At 39.4% G+C, this 20,565-nt stretch overlaps 2 protein-coding genes across 5 annotated transcripts; one reads left to right on the top strand and one right to left on the bottom strand.

Moving 5' to 3' along the window:
- Nucleotides 1–747: 747 nt before the first annotated feature.
- Nucleotides 748–7,136, bottom strand: lg1h1orf159 (linkage group 1 C1orf159 homolog). Of its 2 annotated transcripts, XM_020486954.2 has the most exons (9): nt 7,012–7,136; nt 6,145–6,229; nt 4,807–4,891; nt 4,520–4,615; nt 4,359–4,415; nt 3,156–3,290; nt 3,015–3,040; nt 2,814–2,844; nt 748–2,548 (listed from the first exon to the last, which is right to left on the bottom strand). In XM_020486954.2, exons 2-9 carry the CDS (start codon nt 6,214–6,216, stop codon nt 2,451–2,453), a joined length of 600 nt encoding a protein of 199 aa, XP_020342543.1. In that variant the 5' UTR covers nt 6,217–6,229; nt 7,012–7,136; the 3' UTR covers nt 748–2,450. The 2 variants fall into 2 exon arrangements, with proteins under 2 accessions (XP_020342543.1, XP_031680591.1); XM_031824731.1 differs by lacking the exon at nt 4,359–4,415 and having other exon boundaries at nt 7,012–7,102.
- Nucleotides 7,137–15,540: 8,404 nt separating this feature from the next.
- Nucleotides 15,541–19,819, top strand: ccdc36 (coiled-coil domain containing 36). 3 transcript variants are annotated; one of them, XM_020486966.2, is made up of 8 exons: nt 15,541–15,884; nt 16,378–16,435; nt 16,700–16,862; nt 17,105–17,265; nt 17,373–17,421; nt 17,522–17,597; nt 17,913–18,028; nt 18,310–19,819. In XM_020486966.2, the coding sequence occupies exons 2-8, from the start codon at nt 16,380–16,382 to the stop codon at nt 19,585–19,587; spliced, it is 1,899 nt and encodes a 632-aa protein (XP_020342555.1). In that variant the 5' UTR covers nt 15,541–15,884; nt 16,378–16,379; the 3' UTR covers nt 19,588–19,819. The 3 variants fall into 3 exon arrangements, with proteins under 3 accessions (XP_020342555.1, XP_020342552.1, XP_020342561.1); XM_020486963.2 differs by having other exon boundaries at nt 15,541–16,133; nt 18,310–19,818; XM_020486972.2 differs by lacking the exon at nt 16,378–16,435 and having other exon boundaries at nt 18,310–19,728.
- Nucleotides 19,820–20,565: the final 746 nt, after the last annotated feature.

Raw genomic sequence — 20,565 nt, 5'->3', positions numbered from 1 at the left:
CCATGTGTTTAAACTGGTTTTTATTGCTCTTTATATCCAATGCCTATCCATAAACACTTTGAGATATGTCAATAAAATCTATAAAATCACTGCATCATAAAAGGTGTTGTGACTTGGATAGTGACACAGTTCAATACAACCAAGACAGAGCTACATTCAGAAAGAGACTTTTTGCCACAATAAAGCTGATGTGAACTTCCATGGTGATTATTTTCCAAACATCCAGAGAACTATATTCAAATACAATTTCCACATCCTGAAAGTAGTACACTTTACACAGCTGCATCTCATTATTTATGTCCCAAAAAGATTAGTCTAACTTCACTCTGAATTCATTATTCCGGATATACAGATAAGATATTGTTGAGTGATAATTAGAATTCATCCTCAGGGAAGGTGCTCCAATGATCATGTTAACATAGTTATACTGTAGTAATCCAGAACTCATAAACTGGTCACTACCAATCAATGTGACAGTGGATTTGGGGAGGTCATGCAGCACCCCCTACTGCAGCTTGCATTTGGATACTAGCTGCAGTCCTGCTTCCCTATTTAAAAAAACACTGCAGCTGCAAATATAATACTCTTCTCTTTCCAAGGTACTCAGCCTTCAGAGGTTATAGGGAAAAGAGTATGCTATGGCAATCTGTTTATTCCAATTTTACAACACATCCTATTGTAAAATCCTACTACTCACCAACAGTAATGTAAATATTAAATTATAATAAATTAACTAATCACAAAGGATTACGAGAAAGGTGCTTTATTTTTGTAAATCATACATACTCTTCAGAATCCGAAAATACTTCATAAAATGTAAAACTAGAATCAATAAGTACAAAATACCACATTACAAAAACAATACATCATTTGTATAAAAACAATGTACATGTGTACAATTTTACAAATGGCTGTACAACAGCTAATGTAAGAAGGATAAATTCTATTTGGGATTAAAATGATTTTACAATCAGTTGTTCCTGTTGTTGGAAATACCATCACTTCAGACTCATGCCCACTGAACACACAAACTGGAAATACCAGTCACACTAGTTCTCAAAATGTCTTCATACAACAGTTCTTCCAGCATAAATAACTAAAAATGTCACTTAAAACTTGTCCCTAAATTCACCATATCATCACTCAATCACCCTTGAAGTTTAGCAAGTAAAACCCGTTGTACCGTTCCTCCAGCAAGACAAAAAAATAAATAAATACTAATCCTTGATTTAATACAAGGTGTTGCTAAAAAGCCACAGGAGGTCACTCAAATACCCAATAATAAACCAGAAGAGAACATATGCACCTGTCTTTAAAAATGATCACCACCCGTTTCCTGGAGAAATCTTTGAGCACACGTCACATCAATGGCACACTAACGACTTCAGTTTAGTGCACATTCTTTTGGTAAGACAAGCATCACAACATATTTGGCAACAGTGACAACAGTTGCTACTCTTAGCCAACAAATGTCACAATTGATGCTTGAAATAAAGGAATTCAAGTAATAGCTTATGTGCAATTGTTCTGAAAAGATTAGGCAAAATGTCAGCATGAATTTCCCACATTATGGCCAGATAAAGCATACGTCATATTAGCTAGCACCTTTTTCAGGTCCTATTACCTGTGTTGGGGTGAATATTATAAAGATTTTTTACTGAGAAGCATTTTTCACCTAACTCTTAGATGACCATTTTCCTACTTGATAGAGAGATAACATTTGAGGATCCATCTTTTTGGGATGAATTAAAATGAGACATATTAAGATATTTCACAGCCAGTGGATCACATGTTAGCGTTCTTGGTGTGTGTTGCTCTGGAAGATCCACACCTTTCATGGAATGTGAGGAGAGCTCTTAAAGAGCTTTAAGCGTTTTTACATTATGTTCTCATTTTGTAGTGTTTGTATTAAATAAATTAAAATACATTCAGTTTGGTTCAGTGCATAAACCACAGAGAAAAATAATAATAAGTATGCAATTTAAAACACCTATGAGAAGACTCACTAAATGAGAACAATAAGAATATTGAAATCAGCTTGGAAATAAACCTCAAATTAGGGGCTATCACTGAAGCTATCACTGTCCACCTCACCCCATTCTCTACAGAGTTCAAGTAAAACAAACAATTGACCCAATTCTAGACAGCAGTAGAATAAAATCTAAATAGAAAAAACATGGATTCAAAATAAATAATCTAAGGTCTATCTATTTACATTACAAAACAGAATTCCGGTAACAAGGCTATACTGCAGGTGTTGCGGAGTCAAAAAGCTGACACCACCTGCTTTTGAATGAAGTAAACTGTCTTCTTAGGCAACACTACAGTGGAGGGACAGGCCTACACATACTCACCAATTTACTGTAAGTGCTCTGGCCTGAGCCTGTCCCTGTCATTTGGCACCTGCTAGCCAGCTGGTTCAGGCCTCCTCCATTGGGCCTCCTCCTTCCCTACACATTGTAGACTGTGGTAGTGGTGGGGATGGTGGCAGCACTGGACGCAGAGTTTGCTGAGGGCCGCTCCCTCCTCACATATCTGGGTTTCCTAACTACAGATTACACAACACAATGGAGAGAGAGGAGGATGATAAACCCAATAGGATACGGTATGACCCCAATGTTGACTTTTCCCACACACAGCAGGTAGTTCAAACTCTGACTAAGATCGTGCCAGGATAAAGGAGTGAGATCATGTAAAACGTTTGAAAACAATGATATTACGCAATTGCCAGACACGGACACATTTGTTCTCAGTGAAACAACGACCAAAAACCCTATCGAAGGTTGTAAAGTGTTTTAGTGAAATGTTCTTACCTGAAGAGGTCGCCGATGGTATCATGACAGCCTTGAAGAGAGATGAAAATTCACAAGTCATATTTCTTGATATTCATTTCCGGTACTGCATATAAAATCATTCTAATGTATTGTTTATTCGATGTGGTGATACATTTACATTTGTAACAATGGAGTAAATGTTTCACAATAAATCGGTTGAAATGTTTGAAAATTACTTACCGTCTCATTTGGTTGGAATATGTAGGCTGTGAAAGTACACCAGATGTATTAGTTACCTTTTTTTCCATATTTCGAGCACACCATAGAATTATTGTCCCGTTTACAGTTATTCAAATTCAAACCATTATCGTAATGACTTACCCTTATTCCGCTGGTAGAAGATACCTGGGAGACGGTTGGAGCGTTTAAGGTAGAAAAAGGAGGCAACAGAGAGAATCAGGAACAGGCTGATCAACAGAGTTCCGAACAGAAGAGAGGCTGCCACACCAGGACCACCTGTTCACACAGACAGACAATTGTTAAATAAACTTTATCACTCCTAGTGTTCTCACTAAACATACAGCTCATCTAGTCTAGACCCATGCTGTATTAGGGATCAACTTGCCCATCAGTCAAGTCAGGAGTATTTTTTGGTTGCCTGACGATCACTTGCCTGAAATATTTGATTAGCTATTTACATACAGAAGTGCCATCTATTGCCTGCCTTTCACATACCCATAGGGGAGGGGTCAGAGCGACCAGTTCTGGAATTATTTTTATTCTGGTTGTTAACAATAAAAAAACTTTTCAGAACAGGCTCAACTTGACCGACTGCCATTAATTGCCTGTCTTTCACTTAAACAATGGGGAGGAACAAGAAAGATCCATTTTAGGCTACAGGAATTCTTTGCAGTTAGGCCGTCTTCCTTAGGGGCGAACTCAGAGCAGACTCAACGGCTCAGGTCACTTGCTCCAGGCATCAGGACAACCCTTAATGTCAATGCCTGCTATATGTGCTATACCCAAATTGTATGGCATGACAACAATAGAAGAGTTGGATACAGCCCATACAGTTTGACAGTTCAACACACAGGTAACTGCCAAAATAAAGGAAAACCTTGAGTAAATGAGGGATACAACGTATATAGAAAGCAGGTGCTTCCGCACAGGTGTTGTTCTTGAGTTAATTAAGCAATTAACATCCCATCATACTTAGGGTCATGTATTAAAATGCCCAGTTTCCCATTATTTTGGCATGACTAGAAGAAGAGACCTCAGTGACTTTGAAAGAGGGGTCTCAAAGGAGCATAGGGGGTTTAAAGGGTGTGTGTCTCAGTCACCAGATATCAACCCAATTGAACACTTATGGGAGATTCTGGAGCGGGGCTTGAGACAGTGTTTTCTACCACCATCGACAAAACACCAAATTATGGAATTTCTTGTGGAAGAATGATGTCGCATCCCTCCAATAGACACACTTGTAGAATGCCCTATTAAGACACTGTGTTGGTGTTTCCTTTATTTTGGTAGTTACCTGTGAATTAACCAAAATGTGTGTAAAGAATAACTGGCACCATTTCTTACCAATTGTGGGAAGGACTGTAGTTATAGTTGTATGATTGGTCCTTTCTGTGATGTATGCTGTTAAAGGCAAAGAGATAAAGGGGGAAAATGAACAGGTTCAGGACACCTGTGGAACCCCCCCCCCCCCCCCCAGCATTCATGTCCAGTACTTGTCCACTTACTGTAGTTGCAAGCGGTGAAGTTCTCAAGATCTGCAATAGTCGAGTCACAGTGCATACACACAGCTGTGTTGTTCTCAAGGACACGCAGGTAGCATCCTGAGTAAATAGATTTGATGATTGCTCAAATGTTGGAAGAACAAAGGCCCGTGTCTATTTTCTAATCCTAGTACATGTGTCTAATCCAAAAGTGGCTACTACTAATGTATGAGGAAATCACTGTTGCAATTCTAAAGTTAATGAATAACATTTAACAGAACTGCACTATAGGATGACATGGTGGTCAGTACCTGGCTCGCATTGAGTGCTATTTGAGCACGAGCTGTTCAGCCTCTGTCGCTCTCCACAGCAGTCAAAGTGATTCTGATGTAGGGCCTACAACAAAACAAGCACACTGTAAACCTTAACTACCCTAAGCACACAGCCAAGACAATCCAGGAGTGGCTTCGGGACAAGTCTCTGAATGTACCTATTTATATTTATTTATTTCACCTTTATTTAACCAGGTAGGCAAGTTGAGAACAAGTTCTTATTTACAATTGCGACCTGGCCAAGATAAAGCAAAGCAGTTCGACACATACAACACAGAGTTACACATGGAGTAAAACAAACATACAGTCAATAATACAGTATAAACAAGTCTATATACGATGTGAGCAAATGAGGTGAGATAAGGGAGGTAAAGGCAAAAAAAGGCCATGGTGGCAAAGTAAATACAATATAGCAAGTAAAACACTGGAATGGTAGATTTGCAGTGGAAGAATGTTCAAAGTAGAAATAAAAATAATGGGGTGCAAAGGAGCAAAATAAATAAATAAATACAGTAGTGAAAGAGGTAGTTGTTTGGGCTAAATTATAGGTGGGCTATGTACAGGTGCAGTAATCTGTGAGCTGCTCTGACAGTTGATGCTTAAAGCTAGTGAGGGAGATAAGTGTTTACTTGAGTGGCCCAGCCAGAGCCCCGACTTGAATCCCATTGAATATCTCTGGAGACCTGAAAATAGCTGTCCCCATCCAACCTGACAGAGCTTGAGAGGATCTGCAGAGAAGAATGGGAGAAACTCTCCCAAGCTCGCTGTTTATTATCTATGCAGTCACTTTACAAATGACCTCAACTAACCTGTACCCCCCGCACATTGACTTGGTACCGGTACCCCCTGTATATAGCCTTGTTATTGTTATGTCATTCTCTCGTGTTACTTTTTGATTAGATTATATATTCTGTAACTGCATTGTTGGTTAAGGGCTTGTAAATAAGCATTTCACAGTAAGGTGTATTCGGCGCATGTGACAAATAAAATACTATTTGATTTGTAGCATCATACCCAAGAAGACTTGAGGCTGTAATCTCTGCCAAAGGTGCTTCAACAAAGTACTGAATAAAGGGTCTGAATACTTATGTAAATGTGATATTTCAGTTTTGTAATTTTTATACATTTGCAAAAGTGTATAGAGGCCTGTTCTTGCTATGTCATTATGGGCTATTGTGTGTAAATTGATGAGGGCATTTTTAGATTTTTTTTAAATATCCGTTTTAGAAAAGGCTGTAACGTAACAAAATGTGGAAAAAGTGAAGGGGGTCTGAATACTTTAGGAATTACCTGTAACGTTACTGTATGTTACTCTACCTTAGTTACTGGAGTTTCACGACTGATCAGGATCAAAGCTGCTGAAAGGACCACGAGGTATGACACAGCCATATTCAGAACAGTCCTAGAAAAAACAGAGAAAGGTAGACTGACTCCCAGACTATAATAACAAAATATAAAATCTGTAGCTATAACGTTTGCAGCGTATCCTGAGAGATCTGAAAAATGACAGCTCAGATCATGACTGAGGTGGCTAACGACATTAGCTAGTAATCTGGCAACAATTGCAACGATTGATTGCTCTGGACGTAAACAGCATCTTACAAATGTTTGTTTTTCTATACCGTATCTTACTACAGTAACTACAGCAGGTAGAGTCGGACTGGAACATCCAGTCTGGTGAGATATACTGACTGTGTAGGTGCTAACGTTTGCCTTTTGGTAGGCCGTTATTGTAAATGAGAATTGTTTCTTAACTGACTTGCTTAGTTAAATAAAGGTTAAATAAAGAAATGTAAAAAAAATAATAATAACGTTAGCAATGTCATGCCCTACAGTCATTGGTCATGACACATGCTGTATAACTAGCTAACGTTAGCTAGCTAGCTAGCCAGCCATGCTAAGATTAACAGACTGAATCAGAGCCAATAAAGCCGTTTTGGAGCAGTTTTTCAAATCTAGCTTGCGAACATTAACATCATAGCAAACTGGGCTGACTGTCAGCAATCACGTCGTTATGCGCACTTCTAGCTCGACGACAGAAGTCAGCTAGTTTTTACTCGATTTCCATTCAAATAAGAACAACACTAACGTAGCTAGCTTATCTATAATCAGCATGTTAGCTTTCACATAGAAAAACAGTTATTTGTTATATTGAACGTCATCAATAAAGCAAAACCAACCTACCGTTGCAAATCACAACACAAGTTTTCGCTCGACAGATGACAGCTGTTGTACAAAGAGCAGCATTTAGCTACAAATAATATTAACTTCTGGCTTTTCCTCTTTCAAAATAAAAGTAGCTGATCATTGGCCACAAACTAACAAACGTAGCTATTTGTGCTATAGATGCAAAAATACATTATACATGACTTGTACGTCATAAATACATTACAAATTAGACTTGCAAAAAACGTATTGCAAAATAGACTTTTAGGTAAATGAGTCTTGAAGAATGAACATTTTGACAGCTAATAAAATGAGAAAGTACGTTTCATTGCTTCACATTAGGAATTTCATATACATTCTTGAACAGAGAGTACCTAAATGATTCATAATAAAAAACATACAAGGTATGATTATTAAATCAACACACTTCTGACTTATTAACCGATTATGTCACACTTGGCCTCGAAGAGCTATCTATTGAGGACTTTTATTTCAGTGTTTGAATTTCCTGTTTTGTGGTTTTGTAGAGGGATAACTGTTGCTAAGAGAACTGAACCAAATATTTTTTTAACTGAACTGATTTTCAACTACAAACATCAGCTGGTCCAATCAGTTGCCAGGATACAATATGGATGGCCATGTCTTCGTATTGTCTTCAACAAATATTTTTTGAATGCATAATCAATAACCCCTAAGATATCCAAATGCAGTCTTTTAGAAATCTTCACAAATAAAAACATGACGATTATAATCGTTCACTTATATTGAAATACCACAACACTTTATTTGAACCTTCTTCAATGGCTACATAACACTGATATAGATATGAAAGTGCTTGTTTTATTAACCCTTATGACAGATTGTTCAAGTGTACCTGAATCAGTAAACATTATCACAAAAGAAAAACTGTCAGGCTGTCTAATGAGTCATGACTTTATTATGAGGGCAGTCACTGATACACCCAAATAATTTAACCCAAATGTTTGAGCCACGTTCTCTTGCAAGTGGGGCCTCTTCAAACAGTCAGACAGTAAGGGGTGAAAAAAGGGGACTGGTTTCAACTTCCAGCAGTAAATGTTCTCATAACACAAAAACTGTCCAGTTGTGCTGATGATTATACAATGTTTGTATAAAACATTGGCTTGATGTTGCAAGAACGTTCCCAGGACATTGCTCTCACATTTTGTTGTGGCAGTATATTCTATAAACTTTACTGGTACATTGTGTTAGTTATTACCTTACCTGGAAACCTAATGAGAATGTTTTGGGAATTTTCTGTGGTGGTTGTTACAAATGTTGTGCAAAACTTGTAGTGGATGTTAGGAAAACAATCCAAGGATATTTCATTTTCTGAAAAAATATATTAAAAATTGTTGCACTGAATACATTTAATAAAATCCCAGAAAACACATCCACTGGGTTGCCTACCAATTTGATCAGGGCATTTCCACGGTAACAGAGTGATGCTGAGACTAAGATTTTTTATTTTAAAATGGAAATGGTTAAAAGTAGTCCTTGTGCATGGAGTTGTATGATTTTTAAAACTTTGCAATCATTGAATTTAGTTTGACATACATTTTAAAGTAACAAATCTGAGTCAGAATTGTCTTTTTCATTTTCTTCAATTTGATTTTTTTGGTTAATTTATCAAAAGCAAACCTTTGAAATACTGTGTACCTTCAATTTCAATTTGATCAGCACAACATTAGAATGTAGTCTATGGAGAACTATTTCACAATGGAGATCAATGAAAGATAGCAAACAAAACATGTACATATTTATCTCCGTTTCAGAACCTATGCGTATTTCATTTCGTAGGGCAGGTAGCCTAGCAGTTATAGTGTTGGGCCAGTAACCAAAAGGAAGCTGGTTCAAATACCTGATCAACAAGGTGAAAAATCTGTTGACATGCCATTAAGGAAGGCACTTAACCCTCATTTTCTCCAGGGGTGCTGTATGACTATGTCTGACCCTGTAAAACAACACATTTTTACTGCATGTGACAATACAAAATGTTTTTATTTTATTTTTTAAACACGGATATTTCACAATATGTACAGTGCTTTCGGAAAGTTTTTTCTTCTTCTCATCAATCTACACACAATACCCCATAATGACAAAGCAAAAACAGTCTTTTAGAAATGTTTGCAAATTTATTTAAAAAAAATACAAAACTGAAGTATTCAGATCGTTTACTCAATACTTTGTTGAAGCACCTTTGGCAGCGATTATAGCCTTGAGTCTTCTTGGGTATGACGCTACGAGCTTGGCACAACTGTATTTGGGGAGTTTCTCCCATTCTTCTCTGCAGATCCTCTCAAGCTCTGTCAGGTTGGATGGGGAGCGTCACTGCACAGCTATTTTCAGGTCTCTCCAGAGGTGTTCAATCTGAGCTCTGGCTGGGTCACTCAAGGACATTCAGAGACTTGTTCCAAAGCCACTCCTGCATTGTCTTGGCTGTGTGCTTATGGTTGTTGTCCTGTTGGAAGGTGAACCTTCAACCTAGTCTGAGCTCCAGAGTACTCTGGGGTAGGTTTTCATCAAGTATCTCTCTGTACTTTGCGCCGTTCATCTTTCCCTCGATTCTGACTAGTCTCCCAGTCCCTTCCGCTGAACAACATCCCCACAGCATGATGCTGCCACCACCATTCTTCGCCTTAGGGATGGTGCCAGGTTTCCTCCAGACGTGACGCTTGGCATTCAGGCCAAAGAGTTCAATCTTGGTTTCATCAGACCAGAGAATCTTGTTTCTCATGGTCTGAATCATTTAGGTGCCTTTTGGCAAACTCCAAGCGGGCTGTCAATTGCCTTTTACAGAAGAGTGGCTTCCGTCTGGCCATTCTACCATAAAGCCCTGATTGGTGGAGTGCTGCAGAGATTGTTGTCCTTCTGGAAGGTTCTCACATCTCCACAGAGGAACTCTGGAGCTCTGTCAGAGTGACCAGCGGGTTCTTGGTCACCTCCATGACCAAGGTCCTTCTCCCTCAATTGCTCAGTTTGGCCTTGTGGCCAGCTCTAGGAAGAGTCTTGGTGGTTCCAAACTTCTTCCATTTAAGAATGATGGAGGCCACTGTATTCTTGGGTACCTTCAATGCTGCAGAATTGTTTTGGTACCCTTCCACAGATCTGTGCCTCGACACAAACCTGTCTTGGAGCTCTGCGGACAATTCCTTTCAAAAACATGTCCAATCAATTGAATTTACCACAGGTGGACTCCAATCAAGTTGTAGAAACATCTCAAGGACGATCAATAGAAACAGGAAGCACCTGAGCTCATTTTCGAGTCTCATAGCAAATGTATTTATTTTATTTAACTAGGCAAGTCAGTTAATGGTTTGAATACTTAACTTGCAGTGATGAGACTCAAGACAAATGGATAGGCTACTGCAGCCTGGAGCATGTGATGATGATGCAAAGCATTGCGCAATGACACTCTCACCAAATTTAACCATTGTTCACTCTCAAATGTTTACATTATGCCCTGACTTTCTCTGTTACTTTTTTTTATTTGTTAAAAAAAAAAAATATATATATATATGACTATTTCGGTCATGTTAAATATTATCCATTATCAATATCGACTGTCAGTAATAATAACACATATTTAACTGCCAATTTATAATTGTTTTGTTTACCTTAATGTGCTTCCTCTGTAAACGCTGTCATGTCCGTGTGATTGTTGCTGACGACCAGTAGCAATAGTTGATGGTAAAAAAAAAATTGGGAAATGAATATGTCGAATAATTAAATAATTATGTAGCACAGACCAAGCCGTAACAGTTTGAACCTGAGGCATGGCGCAATACTTGGCTGTGTCATCACACAGTTTCATGGTCAGTGCGGGAAATAGGCCAGGGTATACTATTCTCCCTATTATAATTCTATGTACACTTATCTTCCAACATTATCATGGGTTGAAGAACTGAATGTGGAAATTTTCTGAATGAATCAAACCACCGTTTTTTTGTGTGTGTGTGTGTGCATATTAAAGGCTCTCCAAACCCTATTTTTCCACGAAATGGTTAATGAAAAGGTCCCTAAACATACAGTGTATTCGGAAAGTATTCAGACCCCTTGACTTTTTCCACATTTTGTTACATTACAGCCTTATTCTAAAATTGATTTAAAAAAAGAAAAAGTATCATCAATCTACACACAATACCCCATAATGACAAAACAAAAAAAGTTTTTAGAATTGTTAAAAAAAAAATATATATATAAGTAAAACAGGAATACCTTATTTATTTAAAAGGCCACACAATTAAAATTCATAAGGTCACAGCTTTTCATAAAGAGGTGGAAATGCCTGTCCTGTAGATAAAAAAAGTTGTATTATTATTATTATTTTGATATTTTGGGGGGGTTAAACTCCAATGCTTTTTAAAAATACTTGTTTAATTGAACAATAACACAAAATGTAAAAACAGAAATATACAGACAAGAGTGCATAAACTTAATGTAGACAGGTGTCACGTTCTGACCTTAGTTCTTTTGTTATGTCTTTGTTTTAGTATGGTCAGGGCTTGAGTTGGGTGGGTTGTCTATGTTCTTTTTTCTATGATTTGGGATTTCTGTGTTTGGCCTGGTATGGTTCTCAATCAGAGGCAGCTGTCAATCGTTGTTCCTGATTGAGAACCATACTTAGGTAGCCTGGTTTCACTTTTGAGTTGTGTCAGTGTTTGTTTCCACACGGGACTTTTTTGTTTGTTTGTTTCGGTTATTCACGTTGTTATTTTGTAGTTTAGTGCTCATGTAAATAAAGTATCGTTATGGACACTTACCACTCTGCACATTGGTCCGATCTCTCCTAATCCTCCTCAGAGGAGGAAGAAGAAACCTGTAACAACAGGGGTTTTTCAGTTTTTAGGTAAATTTAAATTTGTATGGTACATACTCCTTTCTTTGTTTCTACAAAATAATGATTCAGTTCTATCTTAAATCATTTAAAGAGGGGTTTGTTCTCTGCCCAGTTATATTACCTTTTATTTAACTAGGCAAGTCAATTAAGATAAATTGTATTTAAAATGGGAAACGAGTTGCAGTTGCAGTTCTTGACACGAACCGGTGCGCCTGGCACCTACTACCACGCCCCGTTCAATGGCACTTCAATCTTTTGTCTTGCCTATTCACCCTCTGAATGGTACACATACACAATCCATGTCTCAATTGTTTCAAGGCTTAAAAATCCTTCTTTAACCTGTCTCCTCCCCTTCATCTACCTTTACTGAAGTGGATTTAACAAGTGACATCAATAACGGATCATAGCTTTCACCTGGATTCACCTGGTCAGTCTATGACATGGAAATAGCAGGTGTTCTTAATGTTTTGTATACACAGTGTATATAAGAAATCTCTGTCAAGGTGTTACCATTCATTCTGCTAGATTCTACTGGAATGCATCACTTGTTGTCTAGCAAATATTGTATATCTAACAAGGTGACAAAAGTATCATAAACTCATTTGCAGTCCACCCTGTGAAGACCTTTATTGTATACAGAATCAAAATTGCTATAGATGACAAATGTGTGTTTTGTGGTTGTGACGCAGGGCCTCTTGACTGCAAAAAAAGTATTTATTTTAAGGGGAACTACTGTTAATGTTTATTTGGATGACTCTATGTTTTATTTGGACCCCACTGATATAGACCCATGATTCAATTATAATTGTTCATTTTATTTTTCTTGGAAGATTCTTTATTCATCAGCCTAGTGGTTAGAGCATTGGATTAATAACCGAAAAGTTGCAAGATCGAAACCCCGAGCTGACAAGGTAAAAATCTGTCGTTCTGCCCCTGAACAAGGCAGTTAACCCTCTGTTCCTATGCCGTCATTGAAGATAAGAATTTGTTCTTAACTGACTTGCCTAGTTAAATAAAGGCTAAATAAAAAATGTATAAATAAAAGTATCAAGAATGGTCCACCACCCAAAGGACATCCAGCCAACTTGACACAACTGTGGGAAGCATTGGAGTCAACATGAGCTGGCATCCTTGTGGAACATGTCCGACACCAGTCACGTCAAATTGAGGCTGTTCTGAGGGCAAAAGGGGGTGCAACTCAATATTAGGAAGGTGTTCCTAATGTTTTGTACACTCAGTGTATATACGTCATTAAAAGTCTCATTAAAGTTTGGCTACATTTTCTAACACCTCCCTCCCATCAGGATTGGTCTGGACATGACAGATTGTAACCAATACGCATAGGCTATCACCTACCCTTTGATATGTACTGTAGGCTAATTATTTCCCTACATTTACATACACATATGTTTTTCTTAACAGGATAGTTGTTTGGTTTTTCAAATCAATTTAATTGGCTATTTTGGTTAATAGCCTTGGTGCCCTGATAGATTGGGCACCTCTTGAAGGCCAAATGGCCTTTCCCCTAAAATAAATTCCAGTTCTGGATAATGATATAGTTGTCTATCGTTATTCAATAATTGTTTAACCCAGATAATGTGTTGTCAAACCAGTTCTGGAAAAACAAAGAATTAACCAGGAGTTAAATCTCATTCCAATTTTCTCTACAACAAGAGAGACATTTTAATTGGCCTTTTCTTTCTGATCTTTGCTAATTGTAATACCAAGATATGTGATCACTGGGGTATTACATTGAGTTCATAGATGAAGTGTCACGACTTCTGCCGAAGTCGTTGTTTCTCCTTCTTCGGGCGGCGGTCGACGTCACCGGTCTTCTAGCCATCATCGATCCATTTGTCATTTTCCATTGGTTTTGTCTTGTCTTCCCACACACCTGTTTTTAATCCCATCCAGTACCTGTTGTGTATTTAACCCTCTGTTTCCCCTCATGTCTTTGTCAGAGATTGTTTATTGTCAGTGTAGTGTTATTTGTATAAGTGCGCGATGGGTCTTCGTACCCATATTTGTTTATATTCATTTTTTTCTTATTAGTGTTATGGAGCATGTTACTTGGACATTTATTAAAAGACTAAATTTTACACTCCGTTTGACTCTCCTGCGCCTGACTTCCCTGACGCGTTCCTCCACCTCCATGAGCATAGTGTCCTCTCCTGCTGACTTCATATATTTTGGTCAGAGATTCTGTCAGAGACGTGTGTGTATAGGTGGCAGGGAAGTAAATACACAACAGGTAATGGATGGGATTGAAAACAGGTGTGTGAGAAGACAAGACAAAACCAATGGAAAATGAAAAATGGATCGATGATGGCTAGAAGACCTGTGACGTCGACCGCCGAGCACCGCCCGAACAAGGAGAGGCAATGACTTCTGACATGAAGACTTACACTAATACAGGAGTAATAAAGGCCTAGTTAATATTTTTTTTAATGTAATATATATATTTTAAAGTTGTATTTTGATTTATCAGGGTGTGCTGCAGCTCCAACAAATCCTGTACTTCCTGTGGCTATAAGGCTAATACATTTTTAAAGTTAAAAGACACATCTTTACTATTAGGCCCATAGAGATCCTATTAAATTTAAAGGGCACTGCAACTCAATAAAAGGAAGGTGTTCCTAATGTTTGGTATACTCGGTGTATATGTCATTCTAAACTTAGCAATAAAAGAAACGTCCTCTCACTGTCAACTGTGTTTATTTTCAGCAAACTTAACAAATATTTGTATGAACATGATAAGATTCAACAACTGAGACATAAACAGAACAACTTCCACAGACATGTGACTAACAGAAATTGAATAATGTGTCCCTGAACAAAGGCAGGGTCAAAATCAAAAGTAACAGTCAGTATCTGGTGTGGCCACCAGCTGCATTAAGAAACGTTCCTGAATAAAGCCCTGATCATCCACATACCTGTCAATAACTGACAACTGCAAGGAGACTGGTGCCAAGAGAAGTGGGCCAGTTGTTACCCCCTGGGACCTGGAGTTTTTACTTATATGTTAACCTAACTAGTTCCTTGTAGTTGCCCTTGTCGGCTGAACTTTCCATCTCGTCAAGTCTTCTGAAAGCTAATTCTTGCAAGCCCTAAAACGCATTTCAAAAGTGCAGAACAAATAGTTATACTGACTACGTCCGTCCTAGCTCGCTCATTAACAAAACCACATTTGTTAGTCAGCCATATCAGATATGTTTTTTTTTTTAAGGCAGTAAATTAGTCTGAATGAACTCTTTCGCTGCCAGACAAGGCTCCGCTGATAGCCAGGTGTAAAAGGATTCACTCCATGGTGCTGAAAAGAAAGCTCTGCTGTTGGGACAGCTTTATGTAGGCCCTAACAAGTTTGTGGGCACCGTTTGTCACCGTTACAGTGCAATTAATTTATTGTTTAGTGTTGTGTAGTGGGTTTGCTTGCATGCATCTAAAAACATTTTTGGGAGTTTGCCCCACCAGCATTTCAATGCTAAAATCGCCACTGCCTCTGCCACCTCCAATACCTGGCTGGCACATGCGTTTCCCCTGAATCCTTCCATTGAACACTCCTCTGACTTGCCAATTAAAAACGAGTTTGTTTCAGCAGCATAGCAAACATATTTACGAAAAAAATTCGATTTGATCGGCTCGTAGCATTCTTATTTTAAGTCACGGGCTCATAGCCAGCCACCTTTTCCTCAATGTCAATCATCTCTCGTTGTCTTTAGGCCTAAAAGAGTCACACCGCAATATAAAATAAATACGCCTATAAAAGGTTGAACTTTGGGCTACAGATGCAGTTGGTATGTTATTCGTTTTTAATGATGAACGGTGAAAGGGGGGGGTCTGTCTTTTTGTTTGTTGCACCTGCCCCTTCAAAGGTCTGTGACAATACATTACCCACGAACCGGTCACGTCCAAAGACATTAAAACCAGGTCACGTTCCCTGACATCACTGAAGAGTCGACCTTACAGTTGAGGAGAGATCTTTTCTGAACCTTTATGATGAACGACTGAGAGGGAACATTTGGGAAGGCGGGAGGTAATCGCCACGAGCATCTCCTTTTAACCCACCTGCACGCGATGAAACGTTTGTCCACTGTGGCCAAGCTCTGCAACAACACGGTTATTCATATCAAACAACTAGCTGTGTTCGTGTGTTGTTTATTACCGAAAAGGAGCTAGCTAGCTAACCAGAACACGTTTCCCATTAGCCATATTTTTGGGGGGGAACTAGCATATAATTGAGTTGTTAGCCAACTACATAGTTGGCTACTACATGACTACAGTGGTGAGTAGCTAACGTTGTTGGAAAAAGCAGAACAAGCTAGGTAACATTAGTTAGCAGCCAGGTCATAACGTCCATAAAGAGTAACGTGAGAAGGCTAACATATCTAATATATGTTAGCTAGCTAACATTACCAGCCAACTAGCTGGCTAGCTAATACATTTGCCAGCTGTTTTGTGTTTTTTTTAAAATAATTTGTAATTGGTTTATAACGTTAAAATAATTATTTTATCTGTACTCAAAACAGAAATGAATCCCAACGTGTGGAATATCAAAGAGATTTTAAGCATCCCAACTGGATCCATGTAAGCATAACTAATTTTAGCCAATAAAATAATCCACCCCATAGCCAAGAAGATAATCCACCCCATAGCCAAGAAGATAATCCACCCCATAGCCAAGACGATAATCTACCCCACACAATGAAATACATAACTGTTAGCTAAAGTGCACTGCAGCAGACAATTAATGCAGCTTTCAAAAATATATTATTGACATTTAGCGAGTTAGCCTAAATGTTTGTGTAGCCCTTAAAATGAATTAAGTGTATGTGTGTTTATAACTTGTAGTGTGCCCAAGATCACCAGCAGGAATGGGGCTACCAGTGACTACTCCAGTTTGACAGACTCACAGTTCCTGTTTGGATCCCAGTTTTGGCCTGAAAACTCTCAGGGCATGTCACAGGACATGGGCTTTTCAAACAGAATATCCGGTAGCTCACAGTCACAGGAGGTAGGTCTATTAGCCCATATTTTCTTTTACTTTGTAAACCATCTCATTGTCTCATCATATCCACCTTTGTGCCACAGTCCTGAGCTCAGTGAATGCAATTACTTTTTTTTGCTCACAATATGTAGTATCCCATTAATTTATAATACAACATTTAGCAATTCACTTTATCAGATGAACCCCAGAACCAACTCAAAACTGTCAGCTTTTCTTTGTTTTATGATGAACCAGTCATTGTGTTTCAGGCAAGTGAGCCAAAGATTTTAAGCAATTACCATTCCAAACCATTCCTGTTCGGAGACGGAAAGGACAAAGTGAAGGTGCCAAGCTTTACAAGTGGCAAAGCAATTGGCATACTGGACAGGTTTGAAGAGGACAAGAAAAAAGCTAAAGAAAAGTGTGAGAGGTAGCTATGTCTCATGAGTGTTACCTGTTTCTGCAGGGATTTTATTATGAAAGATACAAACAACATGGTATTTTGTGGTTTAATTAGTGTCCTGTCTGTTTTATCAGTGACATTCTCACCTCTGGATTTCTACAATTTCGTGAAAAACTTGAAAATGTAAGTGAACAATCCAGAATAATACATTTTTGCAAAATTGTACTGCTGGTCTGGTGCTCATTTTCATAATAATGATAAACCCTTATGCTATGTGTTTCAGATTAAGCTCTCTGTAAATCACATTGATGAGAGCACTACAACAGGCAACAAAGATTTTGCAGATTTTGCAAAGACATGTGGGTGCTTTGAACAATTTCAACTTTTTTTTAGAATCTATTGTGCATTGCTCATTATTAACATGTTTATAAAGGAAATAATCTCTGAGACCAGTAGATGGTGCTTTAGTTCAGTAGTGAAATTATGATCACATGCATATATTTTATTATATAAATATTTGATCTAATACCTCGATTTTGAAATTATGATGAATGAGCCGGTCTCTTTTGCTATAATGGGCAGTGTGTAGATTGTGGCTATCTTTTTACATTGGTCTTGATTGCTATGGAATGGATTGTGTATTCATTGGGGTTACCTTTTAACATCTTTTACAGTGCAGCAAAACATAGCCAGTCTGCAGGATGGCTTTGCACAGCAGTTTGAGGCCTTGCTGAATAAAGTGAGCTCACAGAATCAGATGCTAAAAGAATTGGAGAACAGAGTAGCCAAGGTGAGGACAGGTGGCATTTATAACTCTGTATTGTCAAGCCTTCGTCCTGATGTTGAATTTATACTTAATGAGGGTGTGTGGGGTGAGAGTGTGATACCAACATATGACTAGTCTCTCGTGACAAACAAAACATTAGTTGGCTGACACACAAAATATTTGATTCTGGGTGCTGAGAATACTATTTGACATACTTAGTGTTGATAATTTAATGTGACATATCTATATTTGCTTTTCATGTCTTTGCTATTAGTCATATATTGTTGTCTTCTATTCTGTCCTAGACGGGTGTGGCGACTACAGAACTCAGCTCCCACATGCAGGGCATGCAGCAGAATCTGGAGGTCCTGAGACATGAGCAGAGCCGAGATCAAAGCATGTTAGGAGAAGCCCTGTCCCTTCTAAGCACCTTGATTTCCCAGCACGGGTCCGAACCCCTCCCCACACCTGTCAGGGTGACAGAAAGCACGGTCCAGACATCCCCAGGACTGGTAGAGAGGTTCTGCCTGGTGAGTGAGGAGAAGAGGTACTTTGAAGGTGTACGTCTCTGCAGTGCGACAGCGGTCACAGCGCCTTCTAAAGCAGTGGCATCATGTGGTGTAGGGGAGACGGGAGGAGAGGCGGCAGGGTGGCTGCACCCTGCAGATAGAGGAACCAGAGGAGGACCCTCAGAGACATGTGACCAGGGCCAGGCCGCAGTCCCCAGAGCTCTGTACCTTCCTGCGATGGTGGAGGAGGATCAGCTGGAGCGGTGTAGCCAGATGATGCTGGATGAGCCGGCTAATACTTCCTGGCAGGGGGTGTACCCATACACCACACGCTCTACCGCTGTGACTCATGAACCAGGAAGAGGTGCCGAAGCCCTACACTATCCTATGCAGGGCCTACAAGATCCCAGCACATCGGGGGGCGCTCCAGCTCTACAGTACCCTATGCAGGGTTTTCAGGACCCCAGCAGGGCCTACGCGCTTCTGCAAGATGTGACCATTAGGAGCACCCGCACCATCATGAACCCCCACTGCGACCCGGAGCAGAGCAGCCAGCCTGACCACAGTAGGCCTGCAGCGGTCCCCTCAGAGAGCCCCAGGGGCAGGAGCACCATGGCTGGACGTAGGTTCACCCAGAGAGGCCAGGGACAGAGGAAACAGACATTCAGAAGCAGGAGGAGGGCACTAATGCCACCACAGACCAGGAGTAACGGTCGATTAGTGGGCAGGGGTGGAGATGAGAACCGACAGCCCCTCAAAAACCAAAGGAAGCAGGGAGCTGGATCGACTAGCAAGGAGCAGCATGATCCCAACAGGATGGAGATGGACACACTCATACCAGAAGCTCAGAAACGACAGCAGGACAAAGAGAAGAAGTCTAACAAAGCCACCGGAGGCTATCGCAACCCTTTCAGCTTGTGGTCCCAGGAAAGTAACAGCTCTGTGTGCGGTTCCACAGGGAACAACGCCAGGCCCGCCTGGGAAAAGACCCCATCGCCACCTGAGCCCCAGGCTGTCTCAGAGAGAAACAGAGGCTTATGGCAGCTGTTTGACATGAACTGTGATTCTGACTGATGTCTGAAGGGGAATCAGGAAGTCAGTGTAGGGAGGTATTGAGGAGGGAGTTGTTTGACAAGCTGTTGTTGTGTTTGGTTGATCTCAATGTAATTGGTTTTGACAACAAAATTCACCATCAAAAATGTACTTTTTCATCGATTCCCTATGTTTGTGTTTTAGTGTTTTCAAAACCCTTTACACTGTTAATGTTACATCAGACTTTCCCATTAAGATTAAACTACAAATGAATGAGCTACTGTTTCTGAGTATTTTGGGGCAAATTGTGGGATAACATGTACAGAAATCATGCCCACAAAAGAATACAGGATGAAAAGAGGAAAGTAATTGTCAGACCATATTTATAAGTAAAAGTCTGATGGTGTTAAAGTCAACCACGGGGGTGCCAGGCATTATTACACTTTCTGCTATATTACCAATACAACTTTCTACATGACGGTATAACTGGGGGTTTTGGAGGTTTTTATAGCGTTTAATTAAGGGCCATCTCTTCTGTTGGCATACAGGAGAAGGGCAACACATAACTAGTGCCAGTGCCACGTGTAGAATCCTCTCTCATCACCTCTTTCTGCAATTCTAGTACACTAGCTCCACAAACACATGTTTACGCCTGAGCAAAGACTCAATTTAATGTAAGTCTTATTTGCATGACAAAAATATAATCTTGAAACAAATGTAAAGAGCCAAATGGAAAATTGATATAAAATAACTTGATTGTGAAGGACCTGTCTGGTTTTCTTTCCAGTATTCCAAAGATGAGGCAGAGGCATTGTACAGCAACATAAAACATTTCAGTGTCACAAAACCCACTAAGGTATGCTATTCAGATACACTGTTTACTTCTAAATGTGCAACTCGGTAGGTCATACACAGTTCAAGACAAGGGTAGAGTGTTATTTTGTGCAGTGCCCCACTCAGGTCAGGGCTTTTAAACACCAACTGCGCAATGTCTGTCAACAAGCACCACCAGGATTAGCC

This window comes from Oncorhynchus kisutch, linkage group LG1 (genome assembly GCF_002021735.2).
Source record: "Oncorhynchus kisutch isolate 150728-3 linkage group LG1, Okis_V2, whole genome shotgun sequence".
Taxonomy (NCBI): Eukaryota; Metazoa; Chordata; class Actinopteri; order Salmoniformes; family Salmonidae; genus Oncorhynchus; species Oncorhynchus kisutch.
Note: the sequence above shows the minus strand (reverse complement) of the source record. Positions and strands in the feature narration are given on the sequence as shown.